Raw genomic sequence first — 15401 nt, forward strand, 5'->3', positions numbered from 1 at the left:
AGAAATACAAATACAATTTATTGCATGGTGTGGAAATGAATACAATTTGACTACATATAATGTAGAGTTGAGGCCAGTTCTACGCACAAGATAAATCGCTGAAAAGAGGATGGTAGCGAACATCAAAAAGTTACTAAATATAGTGTGAAGAAATTTCAAGAATTTATTGAAATTGAAAAACAAGTATATTACTTAATACGAGTGAAGAAAACGGACCACAAATAAAAATAATGAATAAATTTTACAAAAAAATTAAAATTCAAAAATAAGCGCATATTACTCAAAACAAACAAAAAACTCCGCAAAATATAAGAGGTTTAAAAAAAACTGGTGACGAACTCTAAATATGAAAAATTAAAATAAAAATTATATACAACTAGTAAGAAAGGCTAATAAAAATAACAGTTATATAGTATAAACCGAATTACAAACCAAAATACTAGTTTTCGACAAAAAAGTTACTACCACACTGTGATTAGACTGACTATAAATAATAATACGTATAGCCATTAAAAAAAATTAAAACTAAAATATAACAATAAAAATATTAGAAACACGTATGTTTTTAAAATTAAGATAAAAAACATTATTCATAGAAAACAAAAAGATTTAAAGCAGAAACCACCTAAGAATTAAAATTACCATATACAAAAATAATAATAAAAATAATATAAAAAATATAATTTATAAAATTTAAAAATTTTTTTATATAAAAATTTGTATATTTATTAAAAAAAGTTGAAGCAAAAATCACCAAAAAACAAAATAAAATATAAACTAAAATAATTAAGCATAAGCGAATATATAAAACTATAGTAAATAATAATTTGTAAAATTTAAGAACTTTTTTATATAAAAATTATATATTTACAAATTTACAAAATTATAATGCTTTTTAAAAAATATACGAACATATTAAAAAACAAATACAGTCTTTAATTCAATAATTTAAAAAATTTATAAAATATCAGCATTGAAAAAGTGATATAATTTAAAGAATTAAAATTTACAATTTAAAATAATACTGTTTTAAAATAAAATAAGTTAATTTCTACAAATAAATTCGCGTTAAAATCTTAAATCTACGAAAAAACAAATTAGTTTAATATTATTGAATTAAAATTTGCATAAAAAATAACAATATATTTTTTTACCAAAATAAATACAATTACTAAGTCAATTAAAAATATATAAATTAAACATAATTTTTTAAAAACAAAAAGTGATAAAATAAAATAATAGTAAAAGCCGCAGCAAAAACATTTTTATTTAAAACCAAAAAAAAAACAGAAACGAATAAATATAATTTACTTTTTTATAACTTATTAAAATATATCACTTAAAACTCGTAAAAAAAAATTAAATCAAAATGTTAAACAAAAATTCGGCGAGTTCGCAGTCGCTGCCGCGTGTGCACTCCTTCTTCAATATGATACCAACTGTGCTGCAAGATGACTTGGCGCTGGCCATAGTCAACGATCCCAACAATATGTTTTCGATAAAGTCACGCAGGTAGCAACAACTATAATTAAAACTATTAGTAAATAAATAACGAATTCGAAACGAAGGTTGAAAAATATATGAGAATAATGAAAAGTTAACGATTTGTCGGAAATATGTATTTTGAACTTGTGATACAAAATGCCAAAATGCTGCGATGCCAAACTAAAGATTGCTTAAAATTGTACTGAATTTGTAAATAATAATTTAATTAGTTGTTAGACATTTGTAACAGTGTATATTTTAAGTGCACTTGCTGCAGTCAAATTGCTTTTGTAAATTAGTTTAACTACATATATATTTTATATATATTTGTATGTATATATATACATATATAATATATTCAAGTAGTTTGAAATTTAAAATTTTTCTCTTTAATAATAAGAATAAATAGAAAACTGTAAGACGAAGGATCTTACCGTTAATATTAAGAGCTCATACTTGGAGTTATTTCCTTAGAGGTGTCTAAGAACCTCTTTTTCTGAGTCCCGAGCGAAAAATAAAAATTTTTACCCACCCTAAAATATAGGTATGTATATATATATATTTAATTTTTTTTTTTTATGATAAATTTTGGTAAATTATTTAGTTAGAAAAAACAAGTAAGTTAAAAAACAAAGTATACATATTTTCATTATGGAAATTCCAACTCCAAAATGCGCAAAATAATTTAGACAACCGATATTGAGCAGTTTTCTGATTTTGATATTTCTACCTGTTATAATAGGGATCCAAGAATATATAAAAGTTAGGTATCAACTAGAGAACGATTAGCTAAATAAATTTTTTTCAGTAATCCCTTCTGGTAGCGAACGATTTGATAAACGATTTAGTGTTCTCCAACGAAATGGAACATAAATCTCCAATGGGTTTACAATTTAGCTATCTTATGAGATTTCAATGTAAAATTGTAAATCTAAGATTGTGTTAGAAATTTTAAGATGTATTTTTGAATACTAGATTCACCCAAATAGTATTAGTTTTTATCTAAACAGTTTCTATTTGATTTCCACTTATTATATTCATATCGTTGAACTAGAGGATAGTTTGAAAATTGTACTAAATATTAAAGCAATAAAAGGAAATTCTGTAATATTTGAGACCACGTTTGCTGGATTTTCCTTTTGATACCCATATTGAATAACTCTTTTGTTATTTTACTTAAAATATACAAGTTTTTTCTTAACAACCATATTTAAACTCATACTTTGGGAACTTTTTAAGCTTCAACAATTTAATTTAGTCACAGATAGTTCGCACTTAATACGTGATCATCTTTACTTCATTACCCTGACCACCAGTGACGTGACAACTGCGTCCTTTAAATACGTTTTATTACTTTTTCATATTTTAGAAGCTTTGACGGAGTTTGAGCAATTTTTTTGATTCATTCATGTAAATTGGAAAAATTAGTTGTATATGAACTTGCCCTCAACTAGTAAAATTTTTAAGGTACCCATCAATAAGAACCAATAATATCGAAAATGTTATACCTCCAAATATATCTCGAAAATAATTGCTCAAAAAAATCTAGATTTTCACCAATTGAACACTTAATCTATAATTTTGGAACTATAATTGGGCAAATGTAATTTCATCAGCGCCCATCTCGCACACATCATGCAAATGAGTTGGCCAACAACAACCATTTCAAATATGCAATCAATAATCCTCGCTGATTTACTCAGCATACAACTCGTGATTATGACGTCAAACTCAAACGAAAATAAATAAAAAATTTACTACCAAGCTGACAATAAGGGGAAATATATATCTACATACATAGATTTTTATATATACATGTACATTGAAATTTGAAGAGTCTCGCGTTGGTCACACCTCTAAATAAGCCCATGTGACGGCATATAAAGAGTGGCAGGAAATAAAAGATACACGAGGAAAATAGGATTTAAATGTAAAAGTCTCTTAGCATGAAACATTTTTTGATAAGACAAATCAAAATGCTGCTGAATATTTTATACACCTGCATATATACATATATATGTGTGTGTTGTTAGTGTTTTATTGTTATTGTCAGCTACCTAATTTTGCTCTACTGTTAGCTGGCTGGCTCCTGCTGCCTGAAGACATTTTTGCTAAAACTAATTTCAACAATAAATTTTGAAATTTTAAAAGAAAATGTGACTCGTTGCTTATATGCGAGTGTGTGTATGTGTCGCAAAATTGGGCTTAGATTTAATGAGTGAGCATGTGCCAACTGAAGTGGCAGTGGCTGGCAACGTTGAATTGTGCGCGTATTGCGCTTGGCATTTGCCAATGACGTCATTCGATAAAAAAATTCGGATTTGAATTATGTGCGTTTTTTATTCAATAAATTAGATAAAATTTGATTAAGGCGCCCACGCGCACAAATACACGCTTGAAGTGAAATGAGGAGGATAAGACTTTTTTGTATTCAAGAAAAGTCAAGAAAAAATTTCTTTAATGTATCGGTGTGTCATATTTTTATGTCAAGAACAGTAATATTTATTAATATTCTTTTACAATTTTAGATTATTTGTATATATGATGTACATAAGAGAGAATATATACTTTGATATAGGTATCTATTTTTATATTATATATACCACTAAGCTTTTAATTAATTATCATACTATTTGTCACACTTAACTCTTCGTCACTGCAACAATGAATGCCGCCAATGCGCTTAAAAGTCAGTGCCCTCCTTATTATTGAACCATGTGCGTCTAGAGCGTCTAGGCAATTGACCGCAGCAATAAGCGCAGTGTCAGCTGTTGTAATTAAAATGAGTTTATGGCATAGACATAGCCATATTTACACGTGTGTATACATAGATATATATTAGGGTGGGTTAAAAAAACTAATATTTTTTTCGCTTGGTACTCCAAAAAATAGGTTCCTAGACACCTCTACGCTTTCGCATACAAGCAAGTATGAGTTATTATATGTAACGGGAATGCTATCCACCTCACAATTTTCTACTTTTTTTATTATCAGATAAAAAATTGTTGAAAAATTATAAAAGACCATTTTCCTTAAAAATGTATAAAACGAAATATTCTTCCAAGTATTTGGAAGCGAGATTTTAATTTTTCTATCTGAAAAAAAAAAATAAATAGAAAACTGCAAGGTGGAGGACATTCCCGGAGCTCATACTTGGAGAAATTTTTTGCCTAAGGACCTATTTTGTTTAAAGTACCAAGAGTAAACAAATACTCCTTTTTTTTGACCCACCCTAATATATAAGCATACATATCTATTATATGTATATAGAAAATAAATGCAACAATTTGCCGACACATGTAGCGTTTATAATTAATTTAACTGTAAATTCATGAACTCATAAGAAGTCTTTCTTATAAGTATTTCTTGAAACAAATTCCAGCTTTAAAATATGGCCCAAATTAATAAACACTTCTCATAAAAAAAAAAAATATTTTCATTAAAAATCGTAAAATTGCTGTCAAGATGGCTATTGGAATTTTTCCGCATTCCCACGCACATGTCGTTCACACAAAGCCTGCCTAGAAAAGCAAGAGAAGAAGAAGCAGCTGGTAGAATAAGTAGCTACGGTGAAAGTGGTCACGTCACTCAAGCAACAATACAAATCACATAACGCTAAGACCCGTTACTCACGCGTGGTGTCAGGAAAGCAATAACATTTGCAATTTTTTATTTATTTATTTGTTTTTTATTTCTCTTAACCAGCTTTATCCATCTATAAAAAAAATCAATCAACGCCGGTAATTATTTCCTTGCACGATCTTTTTTCATGAACAAAAAACAACCAAAAAACTAATTAAAAAAGACCGCAAATCGCTCCTGCTGCGCTGTTAATGACCCTATATAATTAAAAATCCATCGAATTCGGCACATCAAATTAAGGCGTAAAATAGCGTAAATCAGTTTTATTTATACCTCAGCGTCTCTTAAACATTTGTAAGCGTTAGTATTGCATTTACGAACTCATCGCAAAAATAGCCTGGAAGCAGCAGGCAAACAATACTAGAAAAACAACACAAAAACAATAATAAAACAATAACTCAAAATGTGTAGAACAACAAACGTATCAATAGGCAAAATGGTGGCATTATTTGAGAAAGCGAAAACGCTGCGGGAAATTCTTTAAAGGCTCTGGCGGCAATTGGAAAAATAAGCACACACATACATACGTTTGCAATTAAACCCGCATATTGCCAAAGGCCAACAAAGCTTGTGTATTTTTATTTGTGGTGTCGGTGTTGTCATGATTGTGGGCACGTAGTAAAAATGCTAAAATAATATACATACATCAAATAAATGCCAGAAACCAAATGCCGAAAATAAAAATACTATCAAAATTCCAATGATGTGTGCCAACATTAGGGTGGGTTAGTTAACGGCGGTAGGTTTTAGTAAACAGTGGAATTATATGAAATAATATTTAGAATACAAGTTATTTGATTATTTAAATTTTATATTCATGCCAATAGGACACTCTTTATGTGGGAAGTTCCAATTTATTGTACGAAGTTCATACAAAAAGTGTTGGTGTAAAATACATAAAAATTTAAGGTGTTGCACGGATAATACACTCCTAAGTGTTATTTTTAAATAATAATAATAATCAAGTAAATTTTTTCCTAAACTGTTACTACTTTTCTTACTACTATTATTATTACTTTTTTAACCTCACAGGCATTAAAGAATTATTATTAATAATTAAATATATCTTTTAGTTATTTTAATGTATGTGACAACTGTCCCAAGCAACTTTATATCGTAAGACATTTTTTTAGTCTCTAAACTAAGCAAAACGCGAAAAGAATAAATAATAACCGAGTAAAAATGTAAAAAATGCAGTTTATTGTGGGCATAAGGGACTAATTCCATATTAAAAGTTCTAAATTTAATATGATAAAATTTAGGAAGCGAAAATGAGTTAATTTTGAGATAATAATTTTTTTTTTTTTTAGGATAGTAAAGCTTGATTTCTCCTGAAAAAATAATTTAAATATTTTCATAAATATCTCAACCCTTAGCTTAGTGTGTTGCTGTTGCTATTGTCAAGTGGTTGACTAGTTCCCAGCGATGCAAAACAATCCTTTACCAGAGATAAATAATAATAATACTACATAAGCAAGAATCGACAACAATTCGTCTAGTCTTTCACAAAAAATATTTTATTTGCACAAATAAAATTTATATTTTAAATAAAGCTGTCTGCTTGTAACTATAATCTAAGTAGTAATGGCATTTCATGGAAATGGCTTCTGTTCACAAACATAAAATAATAAAAAATACTTGTGTGTAAACGAGCCATAAATAAGAGCTTTGGGCTATTTAAGAAACAACAAATAGGAAAGTACTTTCTTCGTAGCACAGAATATCTACATTTTGAAAAATTATGTTTATTTAAATGTTCATTTGCCAAGAATGAAACATTTTTACCAGAAAAACATCAAAAAAAACAGACGAACGGACGGACAATCACCCGGATTTCAACTTGTCTCTTCATCCTGGTCTACAGTGGTTTTGCTGCTCTAGACAGTTGAACCGAGCTCCCTGTACCTCACTATAGTTTCCAAAATTATTCGGAGATAGTCTAACTTAATATTCAAATTTGCTTCTAAACTCTGACAGTTTTTCATCACATCTTGCGCAATTTCTTCATAATTTGGTACCTAGTGGTTGCCTAAGAAATTTTCGGTTATCAACACAAACCTTTTCCAAGCTTCAAAATTTATTACTAAGTTAATTTTGAGAAAAAACTTTGGTATAGATGTTTCACCCTCTAATTCACATCCATTGGTAGACTGCACCGATATCTAAGTATTTGGCGACATCATTGTTTTTAAGTAATCCATCCGAATTTCTTTTGATAAGAAAGCGAGATTTTGGTTGAGTAAAACAGAACGTTTGATTTTCAGTAAAACCTTAAAACCTTCCTCATAATTTGTCTCAAATTTTTAGTAAGAAGTTGAGAGTAAGAATCACGTGACGTTTGCATGCGCGATAAAGATGCACTGAACCCTAATCCTGACTGGAAAACTAAATTTCTACTACATACAGGCCGATATTTATCAAAATATTAGATATGCAATTACTTTAAAAACAAGAGCACATTCAATATTTTCATGAAGACCGTCGTAATCTGGACACTTGAAAGCGTCAAATGTTGCTTAAATATCCAGGTCAACAAACATTTTTTATATTTTTAAAGCTGTGTTATGTGTTATTAATACGACCTGGTATACTGTATAAAATTTAAAATAAAGTGCTTGTTTACGCTATAATTATTTTTAGGGCAAAAACTGAAACTTCAGAGAGCATAAACAAACACAAAATCAACTTCGGAAATAATAGACACCCTAATACATGCATATGTATGATATGAAAAAATACATAAATATGTGACGTGAAGAAAATTAGTTAATTAAAAAAATATATCTTGTATGAATTTTATTTTTAAAGTACCACAAATTTGTTAATGTATGTGTTAATATATATATATAACTTATATTATGATAATTGTAGATATACATATGTACATATTATATGCTCACATTATTTGCGATTCAAAATGTAAGATTGGTAATTTAGCTCTTCAAATATCTTTAATATAGTCTTATTTGTAGCACTTGGCTATCTTATATTTTGTACAATATTTTAAGCAAATTATTCCTACTACATAAATATAAATTTTTATATATACCTATATACAATCAAATAAAAATAGTGGCATAAACATATTACAATGTTTTTAAATTTTTAATAGCTTAGATTTGTATAATATATTTTTCAATGAAAATTTTATTTTTTATGTTTCTGCTTATACATATGATCAAATATAGATATGTTTGTATACTAAATAAGTTCATTTGCTATTTGCATACATTATATATTATAAGGGGAAAAATATCTAACTTTATATGTAACCCCTAGCCCACCAAAAACGCTACTTAGAAAAACTTAGAAAAATAATAATAATAATTTCTTTTAATTGTATATATTGGCTCTATTGCCTTATGTAGTTTAATTAGCAATTATGCTTTTAAAAATAATTAAAGCGCTTTCATTTCTGCATTGTATAAATATATATATAATATAAAGTAAAAATGTGTGTTTGTAGTCAAACTCTTATGTATCAAATGGTGTTCATCGATATTGCGATTAGCTATTATAATATTATTTTTTATGCTACATTTTCTTCCCCTTCATCGATTTTAACATTCGGTGTTTTTCTTCATATTTACAGCCATGGTGAGGATCTTATTGTGACACCATTTGCCCAAATTTTGGCCAGCTTACGTTCGGTGCGCAACAATCTCTTAAGTCTGACAAATGTACAAGCATCCAACAAGTAAGTATGCGTGCGCCTAAAAGCATACAACACACACACACACAATTTTGCCCATTTGTTATTATTCTACTATTTAAGTGCATAAATGTTTTTAAGAGAATTTTTCTAAAATTTATTGATAGTGTTTTCTACTAACCCCTCGTGTTTGTTCATCCAAATAATGCTAATAACAGATTTGAATATTTTCACAATGCATATATTAAAATATTTTTACCTAACAAAAAATGTTTAATGTAGCAACGTACCTTCAATTGAATTGTGTTGAAATGTGAAATTTATACAGAAAACAGTTAAATTAAAACAATTATCTGGCAAATAGTGAATTTAAAGATAAATTTAAGTGTTTGTGCCAGTGGAGCAATAAATTGGGTAGAAGTGCTCTAAATATATATTTTTTTTTACTGAGTGATTAGCTAGCCGTTGACGTGCTTTTTTCAAAATATACAAGCTTTCAGTTTAAGTTCTTGTGACTTGTGATAAATATTAGAAAATTTAAAATCTTTTTTTTTGTTAAAAAAAAACATGAGGTATTGAAGATACATAGCACTCATTACAAATATGTATAATCGAATATTTAAATAAAGCAACATTTTGAATGATGGGAAATAATTTTTTTCATAAGAAAATATATTGTATTCATATAAAAATTAAGTTAAAAGGTTTTGTAATTTTCAAAAAATTAAATTACAAAAAATATTTTTTTAGATCTTCCACAATTTTCCTCATTAAATTAATTTAAAAATTCCAATAATAAATTCAAAATATTAAAAACTCCTTTTTTCGCTCCACTGTCACATAAACATCATATAGCTTCTGGTGCTTTAATTCAACACTTGTCCCCAGATAAATATTATGTGTAACTCCCACTTTAATATTTTATTTTTAGTTTTTAATATTCTCAATAAATTACTTTTAAATGTTATCCACTTTAAATCGATGGCCGTAACTTCAAACACAACCCCTACAATACCATTATCTTAATTGTATATTCCAATTATGCAAACACGTTAAATATTTGTCACTAATATAATCATCCCTTTTTATAAAATTATTTAAACAAATATATATTTATAAAGTAAATTTTAAACCAATATTGTTGTTGTTCACCAAAGTAAAAAAAAACAACAACAACAAGTGCTTACTCTGTTTTTTTGATATACGTATTTTTTCTCTCTGTCTTTTTCTCTTTCTCTTCCTGTTTGGTCCTTCCCGCATTTTGATGTCAATCAAAAATATGTATTTTCGCTCTACACATACAAACATAAACATGTACACAATTTTGAAATCATATATTTGAATATGTGTATTATTATTTCGTTGAACCATTTGTAACTGTCGAATTGCGAAATATTTTCATTTAATGCCAAAAACAACAACTCAAAATTGAAATTGTGAAAAATTAATTTGCCTATAAAAAAACTGTTTAAAACTAAAACCATCGATAAATAACAAATATTACCAACTGCAACAACAACAATAAACCTAAAATTGAAAAAAATCAAACTTAAAAAAAAATATATAAAATAAAAAACAACTCTCCAACTATTTGTTTTTTGCGCTAATCTATTAACGCACTTTACTCCAATTAACTTATTCTAAATGCGGCCACTAACACTTTGGCAAAAACAAAAACAACAAAATTATTTCTTCACACCTTTTGCATTTTCGTCCTGCGAACCGTTTCAATTGTTGTCCATTTACTGCTCGTTTCAACTCATCTGTTTTTATTGTTATATTATCGTTGTTGTTGTTGCTGCTGCGTTTGCAATGTTATTGTTGTATTTATTATTTTTTCCTGTTTTGCTTGCTTTGTCGGTTCGTTTGTGATATCGCTTTGTTTTCATTTTTTTTTCTGATCTTTTTGTCATAACTTTTTCATGCGAAAAATTTGTATGCGCTCTCGTGTGCTTTCGTTTGTGTCTGCTTGTGTGTTTGTATGTGTATTTGTGTGTGTGTCTCTTGTCTTTGGAACAAATAATTAATGCGAAAAGATCCAGGCGCCCAACACAATCGTCCAGCATGGGACGTGCATCTACAGCCGGCGTTCAATTGGTCCAAGGCGATGAATCCTATACACGTTTGGCCACAGACACCATCGAGGAGTTAGACTGGTGTTTGGACCAACTGGAGACCATACAGACACATCGCAGTGTATCAGACATGGCATCGCTCAAAGTAAGTTAACAAAATTTTTGGAAAACAATTACTAAAATCAATTATGTTACTTTACTTATGTTAATTGTAAACCCTTCTTAGAAGACGTTCAGTTGCTTTGTTGGAGCAAATGTCAGCTGTCATCTCAAGATGACTTTTTTAGTATTATAAAAGTTATTTTTCATGAGATATAAATTGTGTGAGGATGAAAATTATTACGCACACGTAAACACATAAAAGGATAAAGCAGTTAAATCCAGTCCAGTATTCAAAAGAAAAATAGGGTGTGTTTCTTCAAACCTTTTATTCCTGTGAAACAATGCCATATTCAGAAACCTAAAGAAGTACTTATTCAAAAATTCCTACTCGTAACAAAATAAGTTCCTTTTCAAAAATCCGTTTTTACCATTTGAGATTATATAGCTGTCTCTGATTCCTCAGATCATGAAGAATGATTAATAGAACAAACAATTGGAATAATTAAAGACGATCCAGCGTTTGGAACCGATTACACAAATTTCAAAACTTCACAACTTTAAAAATTAAAAATATATTCTAAAAAAAATTGATTTTCGGAAATTCTTAAGTGTTTATAATGCTCGTTATCTCTCAATTGTTTTAACTCGTCTCTGCGCAGTCAATTCACATCTGGCAGTTAATCAAACTCAATATCTACTGGAGATTGTTCAGATCCTTGAAGTAAATAATAACATAAATATATACGTGTTTGAGAATAAAAAACAAATCTCATATTTTAATCTAGTTCCGATTTTTCTTTGTAAAAGTTTAGTGCTCATCGAACCTCTTTCCTTATACTTGCCCACCCTTTCTTCAAGGGATCAAACATATGCGTTCTTTATTCTTCATTAGAACTAACGAAATAACTATTAAGGATTCTCAGATCTAAGAGATCATACTTAAGTGAAACTCCAGTGTTCCAGCATTAGCTACAAATATTTTGGCGAGATACTCATTATGGTTCATAATAAATTGGAAAGCGGAATTATTAACCACATACTCCTTAAATAAAGTAATTTATCAGCAAATATTTTAAATTTCAAGTAATATTGCTTGTAGGATATATAACCCTCTGTGATACAATAATTGCGTTGGCCTTCCTGTTTTTGTTCATACAGAAATAAATTACATATTTGATAATAATAAAAAAAAATAATTTTTTCCATGCTTGTTAAATGTGAAACCAATATACACAAGAAAAAACGGTAACTTCGGTTACACCGAAACTATAATACCCTTCACAGATACAAAGGTTCCTTACAATAACTTGATTCAGATCTAATTTCGTGAATCGGCAATAAAAAATTAAATTTTTTTCCATGGAGGCACTTTACTCCAACCGTTCAGTTTATGTGATAGCTGTATGACATAGCAATCCGATCTAAACAATTTTTTCAGAGATTATATTCTTGCCAAATTTCGTCAAGATACCTCGTCAATGGAAAAATTTTCCATACAAGCGCTTGGTTCCGATCGTTCAGTCTGTATAGCAGCTATATGCTATAGTCATCCGAACTATACAATTTCTTCGGAGATTCCATTGTTGCCTTAAATAATAATCCATGCCAAATTTCGGAAAGATACCTATGAAAGAGTTTTCCATACAAGCACTCGGTTCCGATCGTTCAGTTTGTATGGCAGCTATATGCTATAGTGGTCCGATATCGGCCGTTCCGACAAATGAGCAGCTTCTTATTGAGAAAAGACGAGTGCAAAATTTCAGAGGAGGTGAAATTTCAGGGACTAGTTCGTATGTATATATACAGACGGGCGGACAGACGGACAGGGCTAAATAGATTTAGCTCGTCACGCTGATCATTTATATATATATTTTATAGGATCTCCGACGTTTCCTTCTGGGTGTTACAAACTTCGTGGCAAACTTAATAAACCCGTTCAGGGTATAAAAATAGCTACCCCTTTGAGTTGAGCGATCGGGTTCATGTTAAGTGAAAATTTTTACATCAAATAGAGATATTTAAGAGGATAATTAAAAAAAAATGTTAAGCACCCTAATCTATATGTTTTGTGAATATAGCTTTATATTTCCGAAAAAGTTCAATTTCGAAGAATAATATCTTAAATGAATGTCGAAAAAAACTAATTTTTACAGCAGCAGTTAGGCGCAATGAGTCAATAATTTATTGATTGATTAATTTGTTATTAATTATGCTTATAAAATAAATATATGGATATATATAAGAAATATATTTTATCATCTTAAATTTACATATTTGAATATACCATGAATCATCTTCTACTATACTCGTATATCAGCGCAACTAATCAATAATTTTATATCTCACGCTCTCTTCCTCACTCTGTATTTTCTACGTGCAGTTCAAGCGTATGCTCAATAAAGAATTATCACACTTCAGCGAGTCGAGCAGATCTGGCAATCAAATATCGGAGTATATTTGTTCCACATTTTTGGGTGAGTAATAACTTTACAAACATTCCTTAAAAATATTTTACTTTCGTATATACATACAAACATGCTTATATATACCATAAATATAATAATAAAGTTTAGTTTTTGTAAAATAACATAAACTTACGCACATAAACAGGAAATGAGAACCTTTGAGCAGTAAAACAGAAGCTTGTTCCTCAAATAACACTCTGCGCGCTGCCAACAGGAAATAACCGTAAAAACTTAAAGTTTGATTGCTGCATGTCGAAATTAATGCCAAAAGGCTTAAGTTTATAGGTACACGTATATATTCGTATGTACCTGAATGAAGTGGTTCTTCCAGCTTTTGAACACTAACAAGTACACAGAATTTTAAACAAACATTAATTTGAACCTTACATGGGATTTATATAAATATTTACATATCCATATACATATAGGTGGGTATGTACCCAAAGTTTATGAAGGAATTAGCTCTGAATTATAGAAGTGAAAAGATGGTTTATTTGAAATACGCTTTAATTATTTCAATCAAATATAACTATTTAGAATAGGTTCAATAACCCACGGTCCTTATATGCAATAGTCAATTGATTTTAGGCATATTTACTCAGATTAAATTATTATGTGTGTCAATTAAAGCTCAATATCGGAGTATATTTGTTCCACATTTTTGGGTGAGTAATAACTTTACAAACATTCCTTAAAAATATTTTACTTTCGTATATACATACAAACATGCTTATATATACCATAAATATAATAATAAAGTTTAGTTTTTGTAAAATAACATAAACTTACGCACATAAACAGGAAATGAGAACCTTTGAGCAGTAAAACAGAAGCTTGTTCCTCAAATAACACTCTGCGCGCTGCCAACAGGAAATAACCGTAAAAACTTAAAGTTTGATTGCTGCATGTCGAAATTAATGCCAAAAGGCTTAAGTTTATAGGTACACGTATATATTCGTATGTACCTGAATGAAGTGGTGCTTCCAGCTTTTGAACACTAACAAGTACACAGAATTTTAAACAAACATTAATTTGAACCTTACATGGGATTTATATAAATATTTACATATCCATATACATATAGGTGGGTATGTACCCAAAGTTTATGAAGGAATTAGCTCTGAATTATAGAAGTGAAAAGATGGTTTATTTGAAATACGCTTTAATTATTTCAATCAAATATAACTATTTAGAATAGGTTCAATAACCCACGGTCCTTATATGCAATAGTCAATTGATTTTAGGCATATTTACTCAGATTAAATTATTATGTGTGTCAATTAAAGCTCCATGTCTATTAAACTCGCTCTCGAAAGGGAGCCATTAAAACATTAAGTAAAATGAATGCGTATGCTTTGTGCTTCCAAAATATTGTACATTTGGGGGGGAAGAAAGTCGACGAGGCTATGACTCATTTCGAAGCAGAATACCAATATCTGAATACTGTGAATAGTAATATATATAAATTGATTTTGAAATTCATATACAAAACTATTTATGCTATTCAGCTGTCGGTAGAACCGAAATACTCTCACGAGTTGTGATCTTGCAATATCTAGACCGTCCGGTTAAATTGTGGTACATACCAGAATTATGTAAAAAGTATGTATAGTACATATATATTGTTTAATTATCCAACTTCTCTCTTAGTACTCCCCTATCAGGAATATTGCTTTTAAGCCACTGCTGGGTGGTTGTTGCTTTGTGTGCGTACTCTTCTTTAACAAATCTTTCAAATGGCGCTTACTTGCCTACAACCTGAAATCATATATAAGTTGCAGTCGTGTAAAGTGGTCTAAATATATAAAATTGTAAATTACGCGTACAAATCAGTTGTCATGCGCACAATTGCCAAAAGCGCGATCACTGTAGCAGCGTTTGCCATTTTGCGGCGCAATTCATAATTTTTTTCATTCTCAAAGCAAGAATTTTAATCACATATATGCGAGCATTCAAAACGAAAGCTATAACAAACGAACT

General features: G+C 29.2%; 1 protein-coding gene across 15 annotated transcripts in view; it reads left to right on the forward strand.

Moving 5' to 3' along the window:
- dnc (phosphodiesterase dunce) overlaps positions 1 to 15401 on the forward strand; it is a 361971-nt gene that overhangs the window by 328432 nt on the left and 18138 nt on the right. For 10 of the 15 annotated variants that reach the window (XR_011396450.1, XM_070109867.1, XM_070109869.1 and 7 more), the window contains 3 exons: positions 8720 to 8824; positions 10816 to 10999; positions 13337 to 13430. Coding sequence is in view for 14 of the 15 variants with exons in the window: in XM_070109867.1 (XP_069965968.1) it covers positions 8720 to 8824; positions 10816 to 10999; positions 13337 to 13430 (383 nt within the window). In the remaining variant the exon portion in view is untranslated. Of the gene's footprint in view, positions 1 to 1237; positions 1513 to 8719; positions 8825 to 10815; positions 11000 to 13336; positions 13431 to 15401 lie in introns of those variants that run through there. The other 5 variants (XM_070109868.1, XM_070109870.1, XM_070109875.1 and 2 more) reach the window with 3 other exon arrangements.

This window comes from Bactrocera oleae, chromosome 5, assembly GCF_042242935.1.
Source record: "Bactrocera oleae isolate idBacOlea1 chromosome 5, idBacOlea1, whole genome shotgun sequence".
NCBI lineage: Eukaryota > Metazoa > Arthropoda > Insecta > Diptera > Tephritidae > Bactrocera > Bactrocera oleae.